The sequence below is a fragment of the Podarcis raffonei genome, chromosome 4 (genome assembly GCF_027172205.1).
Source record: "Podarcis raffonei isolate rPodRaf1 chromosome 4, rPodRaf1.pri, whole genome shotgun sequence".
In the NCBI taxonomy this organism is placed as follows: Eukaryota; Metazoa; Chordata; class Lepidosauria; order Squamata; family Lacertidae; genus Podarcis; species Podarcis raffonei.
The window spans coordinates 8,495,301-8,522,831 of record NC_070605.1 but is presented as its reverse complement, the minus strand read 5'-3'; the positions used below and the strand labels follow the sequence as shown (position 1 = coordinate 8,522,831).

Genomic DNA, 27,531 nt, shown 5'->3' with positions numbered 1-27,531 from the left:
CAGGTTTTTATTGTTCTCAATTTTGGGGGGGTCGTATCATCTTTAAGGGTCCTGTTTTTCATTTGGTTCTGTTAAATATGTTTTCTTGAGACACACACATATATATATTTCACATTTCTGTATATGTTTCAACAAAGAAGCACTTTGGTAATTTTGTTTCATATGCATTTAGAAGAAGACTATGATAATGTATTAATACTTGACTGTTCCATGTTATTTGTATGTTTATAGCACATGTGGCTCCCAGGCAGTCACCGATCCAGGCCTGCTTAGCTTCATGGGCCTTCAGACCATAGTCTAGAACAGGCTTCCTCAACCTCAGCCCTCCAGATGTTTCAAGACTACAATTCCCAGCATCCCTGACCACTGGTCCTGCTAGCTAGGGATCATGGGAGTTGTAGGCCAAAAACATCTGGAGGGCCGAGGTTGAGGAAGCCTGGTCTAGAACAGGGGTAGGCAACCTAAGGCCCATGGGCCAGATGCGGCCCAATCACCTTCTCAGTCTGGCCCACGGATGGTCTGGGAATCAGCGTGTTTTTCCATGAGTAGAATGTGTCCTTTTATTTAAAATGCATCTCTGGGTTATTTGTGGGGCCTGCCTGGTGTTTTTACATGGGTAGAATGTGTCCTTTTATTTAAAATGCATCTCTGGGTTATTTCTGGGGCCTGCCTGGTATTTTTACATGAGTAGAATGTGTGCTTTTATTTAAAATGCATCTCTGGGTTATTTGTGGGGCCTGCCTGGTATTTTTACATGAGTAGAATGTGTGCTTTTATTTAAAATGCATCTCTGGGTTATTTCTGGGGCATAGGAATTTGTTCATTACCGTGGTACCTCGGGTTACAGACGCTTCAGGTTACATACGCTTCAGGTTACAGACTCCGCTAACCCAGAAATAGTACCTCGGGTTAAGAACTTTGCTTCAAGATGAGGACAGAAATCGTGGGGCAGCAGCAGGAGGCCCCATTAGCTAAAGTGGTGCTTCAGGTTAAGAACAGTTTCAGGTTAAGAACAGAGCTCCAGAACGAATTAAGTACTTAACCCGAGGTACCACTGAATTTTTTCTTTCCAAAATATAGTCCGGACCACCACATGGTCTGAGGGATGGTCGACCAGACCATGGCTGAAAAAGGCTGCTGGCCCCTGGTCTAGAACTTAGGTGTTTGTTCATCCAACCTGGTGCTAGACCACAAGTGTGCTTTTGACTGCATCTTTCCTCTTGTTTGCCAAATCCACTGTCTGACCACTAGCCCATCCATGACTATGCCTTCTGCCTCTGGCCCACATGATCCTCGGCTGCAGCCTATACTGAAACCAGGCCGCAAACCTGGTGGGTAGGTGGGAGCTGCTGCTATGGCCATGGCATGTGGCTCTGTTTGGTGGTAGCACATGCTGCTTTTCCAAGACCTCCTTTCCAGTCCTCTGCCTGCTCTTGCTGCCATTGGTGCTGTTGTGCTCCTCTCCCGCCCCTTGCTAATTTGGATTTTGTCATTCCAAAACGCTGGTTTTTAAGAATTCTGGGGACTTGCTAACGGACAGGAACTGTCACCCAGCCTAGAGTTATGAAAAACCTTGATGCGGCTGTTTTTTGTGGACTGTTGCCTTGGCCCAGCACGGACAGTCTTATGATAACAGCACAGATATTTCTCGTATGAATAAATGGGAGTCTTTTTCATTAAAACATCGAGTGATCTTTAGGCAACAAAAAATATATAGTTCTGTTCTCTTTTGTAATTCAGATTTAGCTCACCCCATGCAAGAAAAATGGTAGGACATGAAGAGCTTTTGATATATTTTGTGCCTGGGCTTTTCTTCTCCATCCTGAAGTTTTCTGTTTCATGGTTTTTAAAATAAGAGCCACTCTTATGACAACTGTTTGCCTCCTGGGCAGCCAAGACAAACATCTAAGGGCTCTAGTGGTTCAATTGATTCATCAGTGCTCTGTGTATGGGTTCTCACACTGGCAACATCTAAGTTTCCCTGCCTTTTGTGCATTCACTTGCATTCCTGGGGACCTTGTTAAGCATTTCCGTGTTTGAATTTGCCTTCCATTTCCTTTTCAAGCGATTCCAGCTCTCCCTGGGACCTCCAGCAGGGCAAATAAAGGTCATTTGAGTACCTGATTAGCTGGAATGCACATTCACTTGGTCCCTCAATTCCATACAATTTTGCTCAAAAGCACTCAGCAGAGCCAGCAGAGCCATTCCTAGACATCTTAGCAGGCTGACTCTCCCACCTATCAAACCTCAACCCTTTTACCTCTCTCAATTCTGCTAGTGAAAACAAAAGATGCTTCAGGTGGATTGCAGCCACTGGAGAGAGGAGGAAATAATAAACCTACAAATAGCTGAAATTAGCAGACATTTGAAGAGGAGCCTTCAACATACCTCTCCTGAATAATCCTTTGTTATCTTCTCTCTTAAATCCTGCATTGTCTCCGATTCTGGTGCCAAGGAGCCAGAGTGTGACACTGGTCAGAGACAAACAAAACAACCCGCTGTGGAAATTTGGCCCACGCTTTCTAGAAAGATAATGGGTTGCACAAAGACGGCTTGTGGTTTCCAACAGGACTTTGGTTGGCCACTGTGAGCAAAAAAGACTGAACTAGATAGGCTTTTGGTCTGATCCAGCAGGGCTCTGATTATTCACAGGTATCTCACAACATAGATTAGGCTGAGAGATCATGACTTGCTCAAAAGAGGCTCAAATAGTAAGTTCAAGTTCAAGTTTGGTTGGGAGCTGCCCATATGGGCGGCATATAATTAATACTAATAATAAAAACCACACACTCACTACTACTACTACTACCACCACTATTACAACTACCATTTCACTACCTAAAGCATGGATAGGCAAACTAAGGCCCAGAGGCCGGATCCGGCCCAATCGCCTTCTCAGTCTGGCCCGCAGACGGTCTGGGATTCAGTGTGTTTTTACATGAGTAGAATGTGTCCTTTTATTTTAAATGCATCTCTGGGTTATTTGTGGGGCCTGCCTGGTGTTTAACATGAGTAGAATGTGTGCTTTTATTCAAAATACTGTACACCTCTGGGTTATTTGTGGGGCATAGGAATTCATTCATTCCCCCCCCCAAAAAAAAACCATAGTCCAGCCCCCCACAAGGTCTGAGGGACAGTGGACCGGCCCCCTGCTGAAAAAGTTTGCTGATCCCTGACCAAAAGCAAGTGAGATCATCAGTATATACATATGTTCAAGTATCAGGCTGGGATATTTCTTTAAATGCCACATACATTCATTAATGCAATGTAAAGAGAAAAGAACTTCATAGTTGCTCAATATGCAAGGCCGGAAAAATCCCAGGTGCGTGAACTCGTAGAAGTTTACTGCTGAGTCTTACTACTTTGAAATATTTATTTAAGCTTCTGCAAGTCGGCCGCATGAAAGATTGATGCTAGCACTGCCTAGACACTAGAATTATTTTTCTAGCCCTGTCAATATACTTTTCCTGTTGAATCAAGGAGACACTTCATCAACAGGGAAAAAATTATGAGTGCATTTATTGGTGAACGCTTTATCCAGCTAAGTTACCTCTGCTGATTTTTCAAAACATCACTATTTAATTACTATCACCACTCAATGGCAAAGAGAAATAGATCAAATTGCGGCTCTTACTAGGAGAGCTAAATTATATTATGGGATGCCCTGGGGAGCACCTCTGAGTTCATTATGATGAGGTTAGTCCTTTGGCCCGCCACAAATCCATGGCAATAGAATTAAGTAACAGAATGGCTGGTACTCCACAGAATATTTGCTGAATGGGAAGAGGAAGGCAGTAAACTGGAGCTTTGGGCTCATCCAAATCGGGGTCCAGCAATAAAGCAAAGAGCTCCCTGCACATACCTAAACTTTTAAATGGTGTTTCTTTCAAATACCTGGATCAGCAAACATGGCATATTCACATAAACGCTCATAAGTGTGTATGTTTGTACGTGTGTGTGTGTGTGTGTGTGTGTGTGTGTGTTTGCTTGCTTGCTTGCTTGCTTGCATGCATCAGGTTTTATTTTCTGTAACTGCCCACAATACTTTATCAAAGCATATCCCCCAATTTTTCACCAAAGCACTCGCTATTATTATTATTATTAATTAAAGAAGAAGAAGCAGGATATAGAAAAATACAAAATGGAACCAAATACTAACATACCTAAAAACATTTTGCTATGGCTTCTAAATTAATCCACCTTTATATTCCATAATCTTGGAAAGATTGAGCGAGGAACCCATAGTGTTAGCCAAAGGTACATAGTTGTGACATTTGACTGCATCATAAGACCCCAAGGGTACATACACAGCCCAACAAGACAACGACAGGAATCCACCAACAGCATATGAATCAATATGGTTGATTCAAAAACACCCACCCACCCCACTCACACATGAAAACAAAGGTCGCCACAGCCAATCACAACAAGCAACCGTACCCTAGGCCAACTCCAATTTTTCTCACCACCAAAAGAACACAAGCAAATAGCAAAGAGAACCTGCACAAACGACACTGACATTGTCTGCAAAGTGACACTGACCACCGGTCCTGTTAGCTAGGGATGATGGGAATTGTAGTCCCAAACATCTGGAGGGCCGGAGTTTGCCTATGGCTGATCTAGAGGATACCAGCTTCTCCATCCCTGCTTTGGGGGGGGGGGCTTATCTATTTTAAATCAATTCAAATTAGATAAGAGCACTAGGGCTTTCAGCAGGTCTATGTCACTGGAACAGTGTTGGTCCTGAAAGTGAGTAAATGCCTTTTATTTGGACCAACAGCTACTCAAACTGCAGCCTTCCCTTTCTAAAGCCAAGGTAGCTCAAATAAAACACTTTGGTGTAATCAATTCATATAGCTCATTTGATTCATCGGATGTTAAGACAGACAGAGCAGTTACCTGTCATTGACACGCAGCCAGAATAAAGCCAAGGCGCTTGACATTTCTGCTAAGCTGCAGTCATGCAAAAGGAAGGCAACCAGCCATTCCAATACATAAGGCTCACTCAACATTTCAGCGTCGCTCCAGCCATTTTGCTGCACGCTATCTCACAATATAGATTCAGCAGGAATAACGATGCTGAATTTGAAGGAGAAAGCGCATCGAAATAAGGAGATTTTTAAAAGGCTATTCAATATACAACTTCAGCCAGAAGAAGATAATTCATGGAAAACTCTGAACAAAGTGTATACTGCATCACTTGAGAGAAAACAAGTATTTACAAATGCCAGGAGACTGAGTGCTACCTTTGTCAACTACAGATGTGTCTTGTGGCACCTTCGTTAGTCTAAATGCAACAGGGTTATCTGTTATTTTAGCAAATAAAGCCCTTTCCTCCTTCAGCAGCCAAGACCACAGACAAAACTTCCTATTTTCCTATTTTGCCCTATGAGTCTGAAATAAGTTTTAAATGCATATCTTTCATACAGCTGCCTACAGAATACATTAGATTATCATAAGCTTGTCTTCTACGTTCAGGAGGTTAACATATTTTGACGCTATTAAACAACATTTATCTTCATGCATATTACAAAGACACACAAAGAACCAAGCTCAGACATGACATGAATGCTTATTCTCAGCCTCTCCTGAACTCTTATTCCCTTATAGCCATTTCCTGATTTTCTGCTGGAACACTCTGTCTGTTCCAATATATCGTTCTGTTTCCAGATCCTGTGCAGGTTTGCCTCTTATGCAATTCATACGGATCACCAGCCATGACATCATTCCTCCTCGGGTCTCTCTCTCCCCAGGTACCTGCACCTTTTAAGCTGCCCCATTCCGCCACCTTTCTATGCACTAGATGCTCAGCTCATATTTTAGGTCCCTGCATGCCAACTGGCATTGGTCAAAATGCCCATCTTCCTAATTTCCTACTGAGAAGGTTTTTCAGAGACGGGTCTCTTGCTACCGGCTGCGGCAGCAGGAATGAAGACACTTCCAAACAAAACAACTAGGCTCTGTAGGACACATGGCAGCTTCTTTCAAGATCTACAACATGGTGGTTGTAGACTCACAATAGTCTGTTATACTGTGGCAACTGGCGCATCCCAGAACAGCATCCCAGAACAGTGACAAAAAGATCTAGGACAGATAGATACTGGCCCCATTTTCTATTACAGTGATACCTTGGGTTCTCGAACTTAATCTGTTCTGGGAGTCTGTTCGACTCCTGAAACCGTTCGAAAACCAAGGCACAACTTCTGATTGGCTGCAGGAGCTTCCTGCACTAATCGGAAGCCACGTCAGACGTTTGGCTTCCGAAAAATGTTCACAAACCAGAACACTTACTTTCAGGTTTGCGGCGTTCAGGAGCCGATTTATTCAACAACTCAGCCATTCGGGAACCAAGGTACCACCGTACCTATTTATGGTATGTGTATGTCATCCCATAACATCAAGTTCTCTGGGTGGCTTACACTAAATAAGTAGATAATAATAAGTAGATGACAACAACAACAACAACGAATAAAAAGCTATGTAGAAGATGGAACAAGTTTGTTTTTTCCTGCTCTGGAAGGTAGGACCAGTACCAATGGATTCAAGTTACAAAACAGGAGATTCTGAGGAAACACCAGGAATAATTTTCTGACAGTAAGGGCTGTATGACAGCCAAGGGGCTGAGCAGTAAGCTCCCAGCACCACCTTCAGGAAACAGCCATCCAAGTAGGAAGAGAATCACTGCCAAAAACCACCTCCCACACCTAACCTGGACAGCCTATCCAGAAGGATACCGTGGCCAAATGTATCAAAAGGTCTAACACAGGGGTCGGTAGAGGTTTACCTTGCCTGGGCCAGTTCACTCCAGCCGAGATTCCTCCTTGGGCCGGATTGCGGGCGCACATAAGCGCCCATGCCCGCGATTTCCGGCGTCTGCACAGATGCGATTTCCGGCATCGCAGAAGCGAGTCCCCGCACCGTGCTGGTTTAGCGCAGCATGCAGGGACTCACCAAGCAGGCGGCTCGGCTCCTGGGGCGGTTAAATGACCGTGGGCTGCTTGTGGACCATCGGCCTTAGGTTGCCAACCCCTGGTCTAACAGAATCGTCAGGGTCGCATATCCCTTATCTTTCTCTCAGCAAACGTCACCCCACAGAACAACCAAGACAGTTTTGCTCCCCCAACCAGGCCTGAATTGGAACCAAAAAGGATTTGGAAAAACAGTTTCTTCCAAGAGTGACTAGTGTTGCCCTGCTCCTAAGTCTATTGTTGCTGACAGGGCACAGTAATAGAAAAGGGAAAAGGAAATGTCATATATTCCAAATCTAGCTGCCGATTCATCAATACAGTTGCAGAAAATAAACAACTTCCAATAATTACAGGGAAATTTTATCTGTGTTTTTCACTAAGGAACCCTAATGAGGAAATCTTTATAAAGTTGAGAGGCAAGGGCATGCAACTAAAACAAGAAACCATTAGCAATAAATAACTGGATTGGGGCCTCTCTTTTTTTCATTTTGTATTTTCAGCAGATGTAATTGCTAACATATGGATGAGTTTTCTTGTGCAATATTCACAGGTTACATCAGTGGTAATTCACGGCAAAGTTCATCACTGTAACCTACAGAGAATTATTTATGCAGAAGGAAGCAGCCATCAGCAGAGAGCGAAACCACTGACTTTTTTAAGGCGTGCAGACTGAAGATAAGTGATGAGATCCCATAGGGTAGACATACCAAATGTTAAGCCCAAATTGAAGTATCACATTAGAACATGCCTGAGGAGAGAAGTCTTATCGAAACAAAAGCTGGTGCGCTGAAGGAAACTCCAAGGGTAACAACAAGATCCCAGAAGAACAACAAAACTTGGTTACAGCAACGCACTTCTTGGAAGGGTTCAACTTATCTGAATTAACCAGCTGCCTGGTACACACAAAACCTGTTATCTGAACTACACCACTTCAAGCTGCCGATAGGTGCTGCTCTCAGGAACAAATGTACAAAGCAAAACACACACAGAGAGAACTTCACAAGGCTAAAACCCAGCTAAGACTTGCCATCCCGGATCTAGCTTTCTACATGCAGAGAGTGGAGGTGGGGGTATTAAAGAGCATTGTTTGATTAGCCCCACCTTCCATCTGAAATGGTACATCCCATAAAAAGGCACACGACCCGCATGGGAACTAGGCCTCTGAGCATGGGAATATAAGCAACCTTACCTGTATAGGCCATGTTCTTAGGGTTTCCATAAGGAGCCCCAGGTTGAACGGGGCTATAAACTGGATTCATTGTGGAAGACGTGAAAACTCTGAAAGAGAAAGGGGGAAAGTGATTACTGAAAAATATTTCCCACTCTCACATTAAGATGGTAAGGACTATGTTTACGATTCATGATATAGAGCTGCAAAGGTAAGTATTTATGAAAAGACAACAGCTTACTGAATTATTCTCACGGGTGACTTACCTGTCCTCCTAATTACAGCGAAAGAATTGCAAGAAACGCATTTTTCAGTACTGCGATGAAATGGTACTTGGGAGAAATCAGAAAGAACAATTCCCTCTTCCACCAGGGGGAGTCCAAGCCAAAGGACAGATCAAACCCCACAATGTTTGGGCCACAGGTGCATGTTGTACACTGAATGTAAGATTCATTTCTCGGGAAATAAATCATACCGATATCATAAAGCAACATTCATTACACTATTAGTGTTGAGTGGCAGCTGGAGCGCTGGGCTTGAGGTTCTGCTCAGCTGTGATACGCAACTACTATACGTGGGACTGCCTCTGAAGATTGTTCGGAAACTTCAGCTGGTGCAGAATTCAGCGGCCAACTTTCTCACTGGGACAAGACAGTTTGAGCATATTACACTGACCCTGACCTGACTGCACTGGCTGCCAATTAGTTTCCGGCCCCAGTTCAAAGTGCTCGTTTTGACCTAATGAAGCCTAATGAAGCTCAGAACCGCAATACCTCCAGGACTGCCTCCCCTAATAATAATAATAATAATAATAATAATAATAATATATTTATACCCCGCCCATCTGGCTGGGTTTCCTCAGCCACTTTGGGCAGCTTCCAACAGAATATTAAAATACAATAGTCTATTAAACATTAAAAGCTTCCCTAAACAGGGCTGCCTTCAGATGTCTTCTAAAAGTCTGGTAGTTGTTCTTCTCTTTGACATCTGGTGGGAGGGCGTTCCACAGGGCGGGCGTCACCACCGAGAAGGCCCTCTGCCTGGTTCCCTGTAACTTGGCTTCTTGCAGCGAGGGAACTGCCAGAAGGCCCTCAGAGCTGGACCTCAGTGTCCGGGCAGAACGATGGGAACCCGGGCAGACCTGCCATCATCACCTGAGGCCCTTCTTTGTGGTCCCCCCTCCACTAGAGGTCTGGAGGGTGGCAACACTAGAACGGGTGGCTGCCCATTGGTGAAACGCTCTCCCCAGGGAGACTCGCCTGGTGCCTTCACTTACACCAATTATTACTCTAAAATATCCAGGGGGAAATAGGGATTGGTGGAAATTCTGTCACGGTTTCAGTACTCCACAATCCCACTGGCAAGCCATTGTTAGGAAAATGAATCTGTCAAGTGATAAACATGGCTGCAACGTACATGCGACACACCACGGAAGGGAGGTGAGCTCTCAAGCAAACAGAATGATCCCCAAATTGGCTAACTATGGTGAAAAGAAACAAAATAAAAAAATTCCTTCCAGAAGCACCTTAAGAGACCAATTAAGTTTGTTATTGGTAGGAGCTTTCGTGTGCATGCACACTTATTCAGATACCACTTCTTCTTCAGATATTTAATTTTTTTATTTTTTATTTATTTATTTTTTGTGCCGACTACGGCAGACCAACACGGCTACCTACCTTAAACTATGGTTAAAAGGTTAACTATGGTTAAAAGGTCAGAACAGGTATCTATGCCTGAGCTTTGGCGGGAGGGGAGAGAAGGTACAAGGAACAAATAATCAAATCACATAAAGATGCAGATTTCCAGATACATTTAAACCAACTATCCAGGGAGCATCCTGAGTGGAGCTTTGGGCTCTGCTCTATAGTTCAAGCTTTGGCAGCACTGAGGAAGCGCCAAGGTCTGATGGCCTACTTGTGTTAAATGGCTGGCTGGATGCAGCTCAGCTCTTTATAACAAAAAGCTAGCTTCACATTTATCTCTCTGTTGCCAGACCAACATATGAACTAAAATATTCTTTCTGGCTGGCACAGCAACAGTATGTTCCGTACTATCCGAAATGTCGCAGCTCCAGGCAGAGAACTGCCTTTAAAAAAAATTAATAACCCTTTTGCCCATCATCTTACTAATAAAGATGATTAAAGGGAGCCAGGATCTTTTTTTTCTCTGGCTTTTATTTAGAGAAAAGCAAGGAACCTGGGAATTTGTGTCTAGGACTGACAGTTAAGCAACTAATACTCAGTTAATGATCTTAATGAAGCACATTCTTAGCTCTGATTAGTGGAGGGAAAAATCAGTCATTAAGCTTTATTAGGCAAACCATTTGTCTCCACGGCTACCTAGACAATTTTAAACATCATACCCATCACGTTTACACCACTTCTGGATTGCCTTTAAAAGGAAAAGGGGGAAAAAAGATGCCTACTTCATAAAATAATCATTCATACATACAACAATGTGGACATTTATGAGCGATGAGCAATTTGTTAGATCATTAGTTCTTTTCCTTTTTATTTCCAGATAGTAAACAAGTCAAATGTTAAGCCTAGCAACAATTGGCTTGACAATTAGTGCTTAATTAATTAGCTTTCCTGCCACTTCTAAGTTAGCATTGTATTAGCGGCTCTCTAAAGAGGGAGAAGATGGAGGCTGTAAAAAAGCAAAGAACTTGGGGGTGGAGAGTATGGCCAGGAAACAGACACCAACTGTCCAAATCAATGAATATTTGCAAAAGCCTCCCCTCGCAACTGGAAGAATGTGTGTTCCCTGTCTGTGAGTCTCATCCGCCACACAACATTGCAGCCGAAGATTTACATGTCACACATGCCAAGTTTATGGTCCTCTCAGCCTTTGCAGCTTGGCACTCCTGCCCGGCTGCAGTATTTTTTTGCTACTGTATTTATAGAGCCATTAAGTTTACACCGTAATATATGTATGCACTGTGGCCGTTACTTTTGCCGCAGGGACCATAAGTCTCAATTTCCTGACTGGTGTGAATTTAAAATTCTCCACCAGAGTGCTTCGCAGATAGAATCTTTTAATGCTGGAGATAAGAGTCTTTAGATTTAAAAAGGAATAACTTCAAAGAGCAATATCATAGATACTTCTAGGCTACAAACGCAGTGCTAAAGTAATTTAACAGTCACGCCCCCTCCTCCCAAAATTGACAGTTAAGAAACTCCTATCCACCCGCAATTACAACTCCCCCAAATTTCTTGAGATGAGATTCCAGGAAAGCTAAAACTTGCATAAAGTACAAAGTGCCATTGTCATTGGTCTGCAGAGTGATCTTCCAGTCCTCAGCTCATGGGTTCATAAAATCTACCATAATACATAGATTTGGTAAGGTTAAAGGCAGTCTTAAGAGGACAATCAGATCAACAATTAATAAAAGAATGAGACTGTGTTAAAGAGTATATGAAAAAACATTGTTCTGGAATTAACATATCGGTATGTAATAAATGAAGTTTGCAAGGTCAAGGGAATGAAGAAATGGTTATAAAAGGTCTAAAGCTAGAAATAACATATATATATAACACAATAATCAAGATAAAATGAAAAGTTGAAGTCTCAAAAGGATGGAAGGGAGTCAAAGTGTATGTGTGTTTGTTTACGTTTTTGTGGTTGTTCTTTTTCTTCCCTCGATTTTTTGATTAATGTATTATTTTGTTTATATTTTATGTTGTAATTTTGCATTGAAAATAAAGTAGAAAAAGAAAAAGAAATCTACCATAATAGAGACAGTGAACCAAGTCTGAGAATTATGAACACCCGGCAATTCCAGCAAGCAGCTACGGTGCTGGAGAGAGGTTCAGCACACCATCAAGGTACAATGACAGGCAACACAGCAGGGATGTCCTCTTGCTGCAAGCCTCACCAGGTAATATTTACAAGTACTATGCAATCAGACCACTTATTTGCTGTGCTGGCCAGGATGCGTGAAGACCTGGAGACATACCTCGGCTACTATATTCAAACTCATCACCATTTGGTTCCAGAACTGATCTATTGGAATCCATTGCAACCTGAGAGGCAGGACTGCAAGACTGCAGAACAGTGGCTTTCCACTGTTCCCATTCAAAGTAGTCATCATAAGAATTGGAGCTTGAGTTCACTTGTTCTACTCCTCCCTTCACCCAGCCCCCCTGTTTTTCGAGCTCTCAATCTCCCAACTCCAAATATGCCATCTTATTTTTTTAATCTTCTAAGCCCACCCCAAAATGGCCACACCCACTTTTACATTTTGGCTATGCCCACTTTGACCACGCAGCCCCCAGAAGGGTTGATCTTGGAGTCAATGTAGTCCTTAGCCCCAAAAAGGTTAGCCACCCCTACTTTAACCACCTACTGCAAATCACCAAGTGGTCTACAGCAAGGTGATCTTCAAACTTGGGTCCCAGACGTTGATGGACTACAACTCTCATCATCCCTAGCCAGCTCATGAATGATGGGAGTTGTAGTCCAAGGTTGGAGAGCACTGTACTAGGAGATCCAAATCTATTCCTTGCTCATTCCTGACCCGAGAGCCAGTGTGGTGTAGTGCTTAAGAGCGGTACATTCGTAATCTGGGGAACCGGGTTCGCATCTCCGCTCCTCCACATGCAGCTGCTGGGTGACCTTGGGCCAGTCACACTTCTTTGAAGTCTCTCAGCCCCACTCACCTCACAGAGTGTTTGTTGTGGGGAGGAAGGAAAAGGAGAATGTTAGCCACTTTGAGACTCCTTCGGGTAGTGATAAAGCGGGATATCAAATCCAAACTCTTCTTCTTCTCTTCTTCTACAGGTCTTTAGATGCAAAGTTCATTTGCTGCACTGGTTTCACTAGACCATGCAACCACGTCACCCGTTTAAAAGCGGGATTTACAAAATCATTTTTGTTTTGTAAGTGTGGACAAGCAGTTGCACTGGAAACATTTATTTCTCAGTTCAGTAACTGATTATTACATTGCTTATGCAAAAATCTAGGTTTGCACCAAATGGGGTCTGCCTGAAATAGTTTCTGCAACACTTCTACCTAGTCAAATACATAGTTCAACTTCACATTGGCACTGGAGAGGCAGGGAGAAGAAACAAGTCAGAAAGACAAGTAAAATCTAGGAGAGGGGTTGTGCCAGTCCATTGCAACAAACACAACAAATAAACTCGGGACACCTTAAAGCCTGAACACATTTTATTGTGGCAAGAGCCCACCAAAGCAGATGCAGGCTTGAAACTTATTTTATTACTTTAAAATTATTGGGAAATGATATACAATGAACTGAAAAAAATGTTTAAAATGACATTTGTAAAAAAACAACAACCAGGAGCATTTTTGTTAGGGATTGTAGGACAAGACCTGCCAAGAAAAACAAAGAATTTATTTATGTATGCTACAACAGCAGCAAGAGTCTTGATAGCACAAGCATGGAAGAATGAGGAAATCCCAACGAAAGAACAGTGGCAAGAAAAATTGATGAGTTATGCAGAGTTGGCTAAATTGACATACAAATTGCGGGAGAAGGACAACTGTGGATTTAATGAAGAATGGGAGCTTTTTACAAATTATCTAAAAAGACAACAAAATAAACTGGACTCCTTGGCAACACAAATTTATTGGTTGATAACACGTTAGATAGATAATGTAAGGATATGTAAAATTTTATAACATGCAGAGAATAATATGTGCTGAGAAATCAGAGAGAGGAGCTGAGGGAAGTCTTTGGTGGGGAAGGGAGGGGGGAGAGGGGAAATAATGTATACGATTATATGGTTTGATAATTTGTTATGTTGAAATTGTTAATAAAAAATTTAAAAATTAAAAAAGAAACTTATTTTATTACAGCAGCTTTGCAACGCAGACACAATGGGAATGGACAGACAACACACAACTAAAAACAGTGTGAGACTGAATATAATAGAAAAGACAGACCTAAAAGACATACAGTAGAAGTGCTCCAGTGCTATTTTTGCATAGAAACTGCCAAATACCCAGAGGAGCAAGAATTCTAGCAGGACAATCCTAAGAGGCCCCTACTGTTGAGCAGCCTCCAGCAACCTGTCCACCGCAACTTGGTGACTCTCCTATCGCATCTCTGCTGTGAAAGCAGTCGCCGGCAAAGGAAATTACTTCAGACGAAGTGTAAATAGCAACACAACAGAGGTCGCGCCATCACTCAATGGCCCGTGTGTCAGTCCAAGGGGGTGAGAGGAGGTGGGGGTGTGGATATGAAGGATATGCCTTGAGAAAGGGGAAAGGAAGCACTGTAAACACTCAACTTGAACTTTCCACGCTATTAAGTGGCTGCGGTGTCACACTCGGATGCTCTCGCCTCGCTGAACAATAGTGCGCTTCAAAGGCTGCGCGTGATAAAATGGAAGCTTTGCTCAGCAATCACCAAGAGCTGCAGACGGGAGATCCAGGAGCATCCGTAAGGCAGTAAGAGAGGTTCAGTTGCCTCTCCGCTTTTAGACCATTTGGGAAAAGTTACAAGGGAGTGTGGCATAGCTGATTCTCACAGCCTTACACCAGGGTTGTGCAAAGTAGAAAATAAATGCTGTTCCTTCTCTTTCACAATCCACCAGGACGATTTCCTACTCTTGCACAACTCTGGTTCATTTCAGTGGGGAGATTCCTGGCCAAACCATGCTCCATCAGTTAAATCTGTCTTCAATTTTGCTGTGCACCATACTGAAATTGAAATTGTAATACTTTATTGTCACTTGTACAACTTGTATACAGTGAGATTACACGAGCACCCCCCACTCAGCTCTCTTAGTCTTAATTCCCCTCGTTTACTGACACACACACACCAAACGCGAAAGTCAATTGCCCTGTTGTTATCTTTTCACTCAGCAGCCTAACAGCCCACGGATAGAAGCTGTTATTTACCCTGTTGGTGCGACTAATGTTTCTATATCTTCCACCCGAGGGCAGGAGATCAAGAAAGTGCCGTCCAAGGTGTGAATCATCCCTGAGAATTTTCCTCACTCTCCTGAGGCAATGTTCTTCCACTATTTCATCCAGCGGATTCACGGGACAGCCCATAATATCTTGTGCTGTATTCCCCACCCTCTGTAGGCACTTCCTATCAGCTGATGTCAAACCAGCGTACCACACCGTGATGCAGTAAGAAAGGACACTTTCTATTGTGGACCGGTAGAAGGAGATAATCAAATACTGCTCCAAATCCACCATTTGAGGTTGGTCGCTTCACTGCACTACAAAATCTGGAGAAGTGTGAAATTCAAAGGATAATCATGTTTCAGGATTTGGGGATCAGGCCTGTTCACGTCAGAATTCCTCAAGCATCCCTAGCTGGTGTCTTCTGCATGTCCAAGCTATCAACCAGAGGCTGATCTTACAAACAACCCTGAACATTGGAGGGCCCCCCCCAAAAAATGAAGTGCCAGGGTCCAAGCCCTAAGAGGCAAGAGGCAAGTGGGGCTTAGCTAAGCATATAAGAACACAGGCAAGATGAGAGCCTTGGAGCTATCCAAGGTCCTGCAGCTTCTGAATGACCAACAGCCATCTTCCGTTGGATGTCATACCACTTGGTCCTCCAGCTTAAATTGGACCACATTTTTTGCGTGGAATCACAGCTGTGCAGCCAAACACCCATCACTCCACACTTTAGTTTTACAAAGCATCTGAGTTGTAACGAGGTAACAAAAAAAACCCACAACAGCCTAAGTATAATTTTGTAAAATTCCAATTAGGGTAAGTTATGCGCAGATAAAGCAGTTTGAAGACCCTTTATTTCAGCAGGCGTTTAAAACGTTAAAACATCCCATTTTATTGCTTCCACTTTTTAAATGTGTAACATCTTTTACCCTTGCCGCTGTTGAGTTGTTGCTTTGTTTTTAAGTGTTAGCCACATTTTATGTTCCTTGTTATTGCTTTCAGAAATGGACTGCTAGTCGCATTTGAACTTTTTATTGATTTATATTATATAATTTCCTGATTATGCTATATACCATACCAGGTACTTTTCAGACTATATATAAATAAAGTATTATTAGTGATATAATTTTGTTTGACAGGGCCCATTTCTAATAGAAATTAGAAGTACTGCATAGGAAGAATTATTAAGTGCATTAGAGAGTTTTCCATCTCTAGATTTAATAATTAAAAGCAAATTACATGCTGATTAGGTATTTATAATTACACACTAGTCCAAGTTGGAGCCTATTTTGTCACACGGATACAATGGATGGAAGCAGTGTCTATGGGATGGTCAGTTCAGCAATCCTGCATCCTATTCCAAGGATTTAGGAGACGTAACGTTACATTCCACAAACATAAAATATACAATGCCTGTCCTGAAGGTTTGGTCGCTAAATATGCATCAGAAGATGGGAAGACAATGAAGTAAAGCACAGAGAAACAAACCCCTTTCTCTACCCTTCCCCACAACATTCAAGCCTGAAAATAGTCTACTCTGTCCCTCTTCACACAAGAGAACTGTGAAGTAGCTATCACTAAGCAGAATATTAGATCTGGAAGATCTGGGTTCAAATCCTGATTCAGCCACAAAGCTCTCTAGGTTGGCTTTGGACAAGTCACCATTACTCAGGCCACCCACACATCATAGCATAGCCTGGTACAGCACTCCCTTATTTCCACAGCAGGCCTTTCTGGAGAGTCTGGAGGCTGGCAGATTCATTTTGCAACTCTAAAACAGATGGCCCTTTCCAAGCATCTTAAAAAAATATAATGTACTTCTCCCTAGATTATTAAATGTTTCCTGCCCCATGAGCTGCCTGTGTGACATTTTCACCTTCTACTATGCCAGTGGTTCTTAACCTGTGGGTCCCCAGATGTTGTTGGACTACAACTCCCATCATCCCTGAGCTCTGGCCTTGCTAGCTAGGGGTGATGGGAGTTGTAGTTCAACAACATCTGGGGACCCACAGGTTGAGAAAGGCTGCACTATGCAATCCCCACGGTTACTCTTGCCTCCCTTCTTCCTCTTCCTCACCCACAACCCCACCTGCCGCTATGACCCAACATGAGACTAGAATGAGAATTCATCCTCTAACTAAGAGTTCTTGGTTCCATTTAAAATTTTGTACTTGTGTATGTACTTTGGGAGAAAAAAAAGGATGGTAATGTGTTTCTTCTTCAGGATCTGAAAGACTCATGAATAAGACTTGACACCTTTATCCACACAGGTTTCACTGCATTTTTACTACTTAGCACAAAGCTAATGCTCTCACAGTAAAACAGGGAGATGGTTTGCTTCAGTACTTAATGTAAGAGTTAAGTTTCAAATCATGTTATTCCTTCTCTTGTCAAATTCCACTGGAGAAGTTCTGGATTGTCTATCAGCTTCTCACCCCAAACACCGCACTTCCAATGATGCTTTTCAAGAACCCCTGGAATCATGCTGTATAGTCTTGTGAGACTGCAGGTCTTATATATAAGGGGAAGGATGCAGATCTACACATAGAGAGAGGCACATGACTTGAGGCCGTTAGAGTGGATCAAATAATCTTAAAGGGTTCAGAAGCTTCCCCAGTCAATGAACACACACACACACACACACACACACATTATTATTATTATTATTATTATTATTATTATTATTATTAACGAAAGGTGAGATTGGAGGAATATTTCCTTGCCACAGGTGGTGAAACAAACAGCTATTTACAAGCCTTATAAAAACATAAGGTCTGTTGGAACACTCCTAACAAAGCATTGTCTGAAATTTGAAAAGAGCTGATCTGCCTCGTTGTCAAACAGCACTGAGCCACACTACAGTAAAAATAGCATCCCCAAATCCTACCGCCATCAAAAATCACCTAAATCTCATTAGTTCACAGATCTGACTATCATTTCCAGCAAAGTCCTCAATGCTACAAGTGACTACAAGTGATAAAAATTCAACAGTGATTTTTTAAAAATCAAAGATTCTGATGCGATGCACGGATGGGGGTCAATTTCTTTTCTTTTAAATATAATGGCTTAATTTCATATTAATCCCCATTACCAGAAGCCAATTTTAGAAAAATTCGGTGATTCAGTTAGTTTTAATAATTAGAATCAATAGGTTACTCCAAGTCTTTCACACATGCTGCCAAAGTAATAATTGTGTCTAGAAAGACTTAATTATCCTCTGCATAATTTCTTCATGTTATACCTCTGATCCATGATAGTTCATCTTTTATAGCTAGGCTTTTGTTTGGAGACAATCTAATGGGCATAAGATGTGGTAGGTTAACGATTTAAATATAGAATTATTACTTTTTGCTCGTGGATTTGATCATATGGGCAAGACTTTGCACTGGCATGGGTCTCCATTCACATAGAACACACACGAACACATATAACAGCTGCTGGCGCCAGAATACAGGCAGTATGCTAAAGATTGCTAGTATACTGCAGCAAAATAATAATAATAAACCTGAGTTTAGGGCTCCCACACTAACATTGTTCACACAAGCAGATGACTTCTGAATGATTTTTCCCTCTCTCTTAGTCCTCAACTCTGAAACAACAGTGATGGTTGGGGCTGATGGGAGTTGGAGTCCAAACCATCTGGACGACACCAAGTTGGTGAAGGTTGATCTAGTCTAACCCCAGTAACCTCAGTACAGGAAATCCATAACAAGAGAGAGCATCTTCTGTATGGAGACCTCCAGTTAGGGAGATCCCAACACCTCCCTAGCCAATTGATTCCATTTTCAAACTGCTCTTTCTCATCAATAAGTTGCTCCTAACATTCAGGCCAAATCTACTCTCTGTTGTTGTTGTTGTTTAGTCGTTTAGTCGTGTCCGACTCTTCATGACCCCATGGACCAGAGCACGCCAGGCACTCCTGTCTTCCACTGTCTCCCGCAGTTTGGTCAGACTCATGTTTGTAGCTTCGAGAACACTGTCCAACCATCTCGTCCTCTGTCGTCCCCTTCTCCTTGTGCCCTCAATCTTTCCCAACATCAGGGTCTTTTCCAGGGAGTCTTCTCTTCTCATGAGGTGGCCAAAGTATTGGAGCCTCAGCTTCAGGATCTGTCCTTCCAGTGAGCACTCAGGGCTGATTTCCTTAAGAATGGAGAGGTTTGATCTTCTTGCAGTCCATGAGACTCTCAAGAGTCTCCTCCAGCACCAGAATTCAAAAGCATCCATTCTTCGGCGATCAGCCTTCTTTATGGTCCAGCTCTCACTTCCATACATCACTACTGGGAAAACCATGGCTTTAACTAGACGGACCTTTGTTGGCAAGGTGATGTCTCTGCTTTTTAAGATGCTGACTCTCTGTTATTTAAGCCTATTACATCTAGACCTTCAAGCTGTAGAGGATAAACTTTTGTCCGTTTCTATATTATAGCCCTTCTGGGATTTGAAAAGTGTTATATGTTAGTCCTCTATTTTCTCTCCTCCAAGCTAAATATCCTAAATCCTTCAACCTTTCCTCATAGGGCCGGTTTTCCATATCGCTGACCATCTTAGTAGCCCTCCTCTGAATCAATTCCAATTTGTCTATACCTTTGTTAAAGTGCAGCACCCAGAACTAGACACAGCATTCCAGAGAAAATTGGACCGGTGAAGAATAAAGGGGATCTACTACTTCCAGTGACTTGGAAACTATGGTCCTATTCATGGAGCCTAAAATCTCATTAGACCTTTTTTTATGCAGTTGCATCAGTGCTAACTTGTGCTCTGCTTCTGACTAACTGGAATTTTGAGAGCCTTTTCATATAGGTAAAGGACCCCTGGACGGTTAAGTTCAGTCAAAGGTGACTATGGGGTTGCAGCACTCATCTCGCTTTCAGGCCGAGGGAGCCAGCATTTGTCCAAAGACAGCTTTCCAGGTCATGTGGCCAGCAGGACTAAACCGCTTCTGGTGCAAAAGAACACCGTGATGGAAGCTGGAGCGCACAGAAACATCATTTACCTTCCTGCCACAGTGGTACCTATTTATCTACTTGCCCTGGCATGCTTTCAAACAGCTAGGTTGTAGAAGCTGGGACAGAGCAACAAGAGCTCTCCCCATCACGTTGATTTGAACCGCCAATCTTCCAATCAGCAAGCCCAAGAGGCTCAGTGGTTTAGACCACAGCGCCAAGGCAGTTGTCCCCCATCCTATGCCTGAGTATTTCACTCCATCTGCCTATACAAGTAATGAACTTTGCATTAGTCTCAGTTGAATTTCAATGTGTTAGTTTCAGCCCAATTTTCCAATCCATCCAGGTCATTTTGAATTTTATCCTTTTCCTCTGATGTGTGAACTATCCTTCCCAGTTTTGTGTGTTGTCTGCAAATATGATAGGAATTCCCACCACCCGTTTTATTGCTTTTTTTTTCTTTTGTAGGATTGCTTTGAATAATTTAAGTCCAAAAAGCAGTATATAAATAAACCATAACATAATGTATCACCCTTGACCGTTGAAATTGCTGGTTGGGAAAGTCTACACTAAGTCATAGTTGAGGCTAGCCATAGTTCTTGGTTTACACATAACAAACTGTGCTAAGCTGAAAAACAGAAGTGAAAACATTTGATTTCTTGGTCATGGCTGCACTGAAGGAGAGAGACATGCATGAGCACAGGGTTTGTGTGCATTATGTTTAAATATAGTTAAGTATCACACCTGAACCCAGCCGTAGTCAGTAACTTAAGTTTCCCAGAGCCCAGCACTGGTAACTGCTGTTACTGGCAAAAGGTGATTCTCATCCCAGAATCAGAAACTTCTGCAATGTTTTCCTGCGGGGGGACAGTCACCAAAGCCACAAGTCCTTGCCCAGCCTCTTTTTGCTATTTTAAAATAGCCTCCCAATTTGTTTCCTTTTTTACATCAGACAATGTGTGCTTAGCCTTCCCCACCCCCCAGACAACACACACACAACTCTGCTTCCTCCCATTTAATGGACATTGATCTACACCATTAGGACAGTGTTAAGAGGTAAGTCATGTTATCCTCCCCAAAAACAAGTGTCTGGAAAGGTACTAACTCTAAAGATTAGATACTCATTAGATGAAAGCTGCATGCAGGTTTTAATTTTTACTAGCTCTAGATCTTAAAAACAAGCAAAAGATTATTCTTTGTAATGTGTCTGGAGGCTATCTGGGGGTAATTTAAAAGACTTCCAAGTGCAACAGTTTACTTTCCCCCTAAGGCAATCCATTTGCCATAGGGAAACAAGTAGCCTTTAAGCATTTAACATCTTTGGAAAGGAAACACAGGTACTAAAAGATCTGGATTGCCTGCATACAGTAGAATTATCTGAATTTCTACCTCTCTCAGTTCCAACATTTTAAGGCATGATTTCTACTCCCAACTCAACAACTAATAAAGTTCTTATGACGCTTTCAAAGGATGGAATCTCACTAGATTCCAGAAAATGGCGTTGATGTTATCAAAAGTATACAATCCTCTTCTAATCAATGGTAAGGTAAAAAGTTAAAGGTAAGGAACCCCTGGATGGTTAAGACCAGTCAAAGGCGGCTATGGGATGCGGTGCTCATCTCACTTAAGGCCGAGGGAGTCCACAGACAGCTTTCCGGGTCATGTGGCTAGCATGACTAGACCAGTAGTTAAATTAATAATAATAATAATATTTATTCCCCAGCCACTCTGGGCAGCTCACATCCTATATCAGAATATACTAAAACATCAAACATTAAAAACTTCCTGATACAGGGCTGCCTTCAGATGTCTTCTAAAAGTCAGATAGTTGCTTATTTCCTTGACATCTGAAGGGAGGGTGTTCCACAGGGAGGGCGCCACTACCGAGAAGGCGCAACAGGACACAGTGACAAGTACCAGAGTGCATGAAAACGCCGTTTACCTTCCCGCCGCAGCGGTACCTAGTAATCTACTTGCACTGGTGTGCTTCCGAACTGCTAGGTTGGCAGAAGCTGGGACAGAGCTATGGGAGCTTACCCTGTCACGCGGATTTGAACCACTGACCTTCTGACTGGCAAGCCCAAGAGGCTCAGTGGTTTAGACCACAGCACCACCCTGTCAATGGTACTAAGGCAGAAGTGGATTTCTCAACCATGCGGTGCTGGGCAGCCATCTTGCTCATTAATACCATCTAGGGTCCAGCTGCTCATCACAAACACTCGTTTCCAATAACACAAAAGACGAATCTACACATGGACATCACCAGACGAGCAGCATCAAAATCAGATTGATTATATTCTCTGCAGCCAAAGATGGAGAAGCTCTATACAGTCAGCAAAAACAAGACCTGGAGCTGACTGTAGCTCAGATCATCAGCTTCTTATAGCAAAATTCAAGCTAAAACTGAAGAAAGTAGGGAAAACCACTGGGCAAGAAGATACAATCTAAATCAAATCCCTTATGAATACACAGTGGAAGTGAGGAACAGGTTTAAGGATTTAGATTTGGTGGACAGAGTGCCTGAAGAACTATGGATGGAGGCTTGTAACATTATATAAGAGGCAGCAATGAAAACCATCCCAATGAAAAGGAAATGCAAAAAAGCAAAGTGGCTGTCCAACGAGGCCTTACAAATAGCGGGGGAGAGAAGGCAAGCAAAATGCGAAGGAGATAGTGAAAGATACAGGAAATTGAATGCAGATTTCCAGATATATTTCTTCCGGGGACCTTTCCTTAACCACATTTGAGGACTGTGTAATATATGAACTCAAACAAGAATGTATTAAGAAAGGAAGAAATATATCTGCATTGGATTTAATTAAATAGGTTATATACCTTGCTTAGGAAGGGATGCGGGTGGCGCTGTGGGTTAAACCACAGAGCCTAGGACTTGCCGATCAGAAGGTTGGCAGTTCGAATCCCCGCGACGGGGTGAGTTCCCGTTGCTTGGTCCCTGCTCCTGCCAACCTAGCAGTTCAAAAGCACGTCAAAGTGCAAGTAGATAAATAGGTACCGCTCCAGCGGGAAGGTAAACGCCGTTTCCGTGTGCTGCTCTGGTTTGCCAGAAGCGGCTTAGTCATGCTGGCCACATGACCCAGAAGCTGTACTCCGGCTCCCTCGGCCATTAAAGCGAGATGAGCGCCGCAACCCCAGAGTCGGTCACGACTGGACCTAATGGTCAAGGGTCCCTTTACCCTTTACCTTTATACCTTGCTTAAGGATTGGATATGGTGTACATCCGGGACTTGATTCGTATGTTAGGATGTAACCAGTAAAGAAGTTTGTTACAAACATTACCATTCACCCCATTCCCACCACCAGGCACGGAGGCCAAATTCAGAGCAGGAGCTAAGCCAAGGAATTGCAGTGCAGGAGAAAATGAACTGGACATTAATTAATGAGCTGAAAAGGTATCTGTTAACTGAGCAAATGTTCAGAAAAGACTGAAACAGAGGCACAAACACATTGTCACTCAAATTCCCATTCTACTTGGTCCTCAGCTCCACCGTTGCTTGCAACTGGGTCACTGCCTGAATAGACCCTTCTTCCCAACTTCACACCTGGCAACACAATGGCTTGGCAGCCAATTGGACCACCCAAGAACAACTCTGAGGTTCCTGTTGGACCCAGGGAATAATTGGGAAGAATCAGGGATCAAGGCAGGGCTCGGGACAGAGTCAGAGGGGTTTATGGGGACGCCAGGCAAGGCAGACGGACAGCCCCAGGTCCTGTGTAATCTCAACAGGTCTATGTGAACCGGTTTCAGTGACTGCCAGTACAATTCTGGGCATCGTTCAAGTTTCTGCTTTTAGCATTCAAAGCCCTGAATATCTAATGGCCCACTATATGGAGCACTGCTCCGAGTACCACCTATTCTAGAAACCAGGCTTTTAGCGTTGTGGCTCCAGCCCTCAGAATCAAGACATGTTTGCTTAAGGAAGGACCCAGTCATTTGTGAAAGCTCACTTTTACATCTGATGAAATTGTTTCCTTGTTTTCAGAGCTTGTATGGACAGTCTTATTGTTTTAGAGTCTGTTTAAAAGATTTATTGTTCTTGTGTTTCTGTATTTTATTCTGCTATATTTACTATTATTATTATTAATGTTCTGATTGATGCTGCTTTGCTTCGCCTGGACACCAGTTTGGGGTGGGGAATTTGCTCATATACAAGACAAATAGAGGGCAACTGTCTCACAATTTATCTTTTTTTATCAAAAACTGCTTATGTCGGTAAGTAACATCAATATGTCTTGCGAAGTTTGGAAGGCTGCCAATTCTACACATAAATAAATATCAATAAACACCTGCTTTTTAAAAGATGAAAAGGGGAGAATTTCTTGAGATGTTCATCTCCCACATCATTGTGTCCTTTAATTAAAGAAGCATTAAAGCCTTGTTAAAACAGGTGGAAAGATTTCACAGCTGAATATTGATTGATCTCAACAAAAAGCATTTGCCAAAAATTGGGAATATTCAGCAAACAGGCAAAATTCATTGGAATGGGCCCATTTCCTAAAGGAGAACAATCACAGCTGATTTCATGCTTGCAGAGGAAAAACCACCACCTTGAAACCCTTCACCTTGGTGTGCTACAGACTCAAAAGAAATGAGGCAAAAAAACCTTCTGAGTTATTTCTGTACTTCAAAACTAAAGAGCCAGAGGCTGGTCTAATTATTTTGAATTGCTATAGAGCTAGCAATTTCAGCTACTCCAACAGGGATCGAAACCTCTTCTTTAACAACCAGGAGAAAAATATTGTAACCTGCGAGACTTGGGATGACTTAATGGAATGGAAGAAGTAAATCAGCACATTTTCATCATTTACTTAGCATTAGTATAACCCAATGTTCAAAGGGCTTAAAATAATTTTTATTAAGAACCTAAATAATAATAATAATATTAATAAAGTTTTATTTATATCCCACCCTCCCCAGCCGAAGCCGAGCTCAGAGCGGCTAACAACAGTAAAATGATACAACATTCTAAAATCATTTCATTATAAAATCAGTTGCTGTACAGTACACTGTACACTGTACAGTTGCTGAATATTATCTATGTGTAGCATTGTTATTTTAGCAAGCATCCTGATAGCTCTGAAATATAACCATCATCACCAGCGTTTTTAATGTTTTGTTATGTTTTTATATGTGCTGGAAGCTGCCCAGCATGGCTGGGGCGGGGTATAAATAATAAAATTGTTGTTGTTGTCATTGTTGTCATGTACACACTGCAGGCAGGAGACTTGAGGCAGAAGCTTCCTGGATTGCTCAAAGCCAGCCAAGTGGAATTCATGGGTCAGGATTTGAAAGAGGGACATGGGTTTGTATGACTACCCCTGCCTTCTGCAAGCTGGAACCCTCCTACACTAAATTAAGGGACTGAAGCTCCCCATTAGTTCTAGTCAGTTATACAGTTGCAGTCCAAATCACCTGGAAGACACTGGGTTGGGGAAGGCTGGCTTACAGAGTCTTAGGGAAAGCAATATACCATGGTACCTTGGTTCTGAAACGCCTTGGTTCTCAAATGCTTTGGTTCTCAAACTCCAAAAACCTGGAAGTAGGGTTCCAGTTTTCGAACGATTTTTGGAAACCGAACGTCCGATGCGGCTGTCGGCGATTGTTTCCGGGGAGCCTGCACCAATCAGAAGCTGCGCCTTGGTTTTCGAACATTTTGGAAGTCAAACGGACTTCCGGAACGGATTAAGTTTGGTGCTTTTGTTTTTGCTATTTATTTTGCGTTTTTGTTTTTGAAGCTTTTTCGGTTCATTTGTTTTTGTGACTGTGTGGAACCCAGTTCAGCTACTGATTGATTGTGTGACTGCAGAAATGGATAAAAGCCCCCCATCCAAACAATGTCTATCATCAGCGCAGGGAAGAAAAAAAATAAATTTTCATGTTTATCATCTACAATACTGTCTTATTTCTTTTATAGTACAGCACATTGATTATTGCTTTTATTTTATGGATCAATGTTCTCGTTAGATAGTAAAATCCATGTTACATTGCTGTTTTAGGGGTTGTTTTTAAAAGTCTGGAATGGATTAATTCGTTTTGCATTACTTTCTATGGGAAAGCATGCTTTGGTTTTGGAACGCTTTGGATTTGGAACGGACTTCCGGAATGGATTAAGTTTGAGAAACAAGGTACCACTGTACTACTTGCAAATGCCTGCACCAATACTTTAATGCACCAAATTGATGTTTTAATTGAAATCGGGTCCTGTATACCGGAAGGAGCGTCTCCACTCCCATTGTTCTGCCCAGACACTGAGGTCCAGCTCCGAGGGCCTTCTGGTGGTTCCGTCCCTGTGAGAAGTGAGGTTACAGGGAACCAGGCAGAGGGCCTTCTCGGTGGTGGCACCCGCCCTGTGGAATGCCCTCCCACCAGATGTCAAGGAAATAAACAACTCTCTGACTTTTAGAAGACATCTGAAGGCAGTCCTGTTTGGGGAAGTTTTTAATGTTTGCTCTTTTAGCATGTTTTTAATATTCTGTTGGGAGCTGCCCAGAGTGGAAATAATAATAATTACTATTATTATTTTCATCAGAAAATTTTTGGAAGGTATGGAGTTATGAAACCCCCGAGCCAAGGCGATAAGTAACTATGCAACCTGTACAACACCTCTGAAGGCAGACCTGTCTAGGGAAATTTTTTTAATGTTCAATTATGTTTTTATATATGTATTATTATTATTATTATTATTATTATTATTATTATTATCAGCAGGTCAGGTGTCTGGGAAGTCAAGAGGGGACAATTGCTCCTTCCCCCAGCCTGTTTTTCTACTCCAAATTGCAGAGTTGAAACCAGGCTTTCTTTCACCTGGGTCCAAGACCCAGTTTGGTACACACACAACCATGCACATTTGTGTAGACACACATACACAGGCTAGGAGCCTCAGTGGCGCCCCTGTGGAGGCTTCATCCAGGGCAAAAAAAAAAAAAAACTGGCCCTCCCAAGCTGCTCACAGGATGTCAGACACATGTGGCTGAAGAAAAATGTCCCAATTTCGCCACCCAATTTGCAGGCAGTGAAATGGAGAAGAGGGTTTTCAGGGGCGAAGGGGGGGTCATTACAGGTGCAAGCAATACTCCCTATGTGCGCCATTTCCATCCCGCCTCTCCAAATTAAAATTGGGAAATGCCAAGTGGTTCCTGCCGGACAGAACGCCACTGCTACGAAACCACACACTGAGAGACCAGCTTCAGCGCCTGCAGCCTGCCCTTCCAGTGTATCAGAAATTATCAACGGGATAATGGAAATGGATTTTCTGCACCCTAATGGTGGCCGCCAAGAGATTGATATTGAGGAATTGGAAAAATAAATATGATACCCTTCAATCAATGGACTGACGGAATGACATCACTGGCAATTTGTGAACAGACTGCTTACAGACTCTGTATGGATAAATATGATAACAATTGGAATGAATTTATACAAAATGTAGTAGGGCTATTAACATTTACATAAGCACTAGGACAATAACACTATACCAATTTATACAAGAATGTATGGGAATATTGCTCTCTCTTTTTGCATTTTTTTGCTTTAATATGTATCTTTGTTGTTGTT

The 27,531-nt window shown here is 42.5% G+C and overlaps 1 protein-coding gene across 4 annotated transcripts in view; it reads right to left on the bottom strand.

Annotated features, from left to right (window-relative positions):
- FAM168A (family with sequence similarity 168 member A) overlaps positions 1 to 27,531 on the bottom strand; it is a 173,223-nt gene that overhangs the window by 95,148 nt on the left and 50,544 nt on the right. For all 4 annotated transcript variants that reach the window (XM_053385404.1, XM_053385406.1, XM_053385407.1 and 1 more), the window contains one exon: positions 8,158 to 8,246. In XM_053385404.1, coding sequence (XP_053241379.1) covers positions 8,158 to 8,227 — 70 coding nt within the window. In that variant the 5' untranslated portion in view covers positions 8,228 to 8,246. The remainder of the gene's footprint in view (positions 1 to 8,157; positions 8,247 to 27,531) is intronic.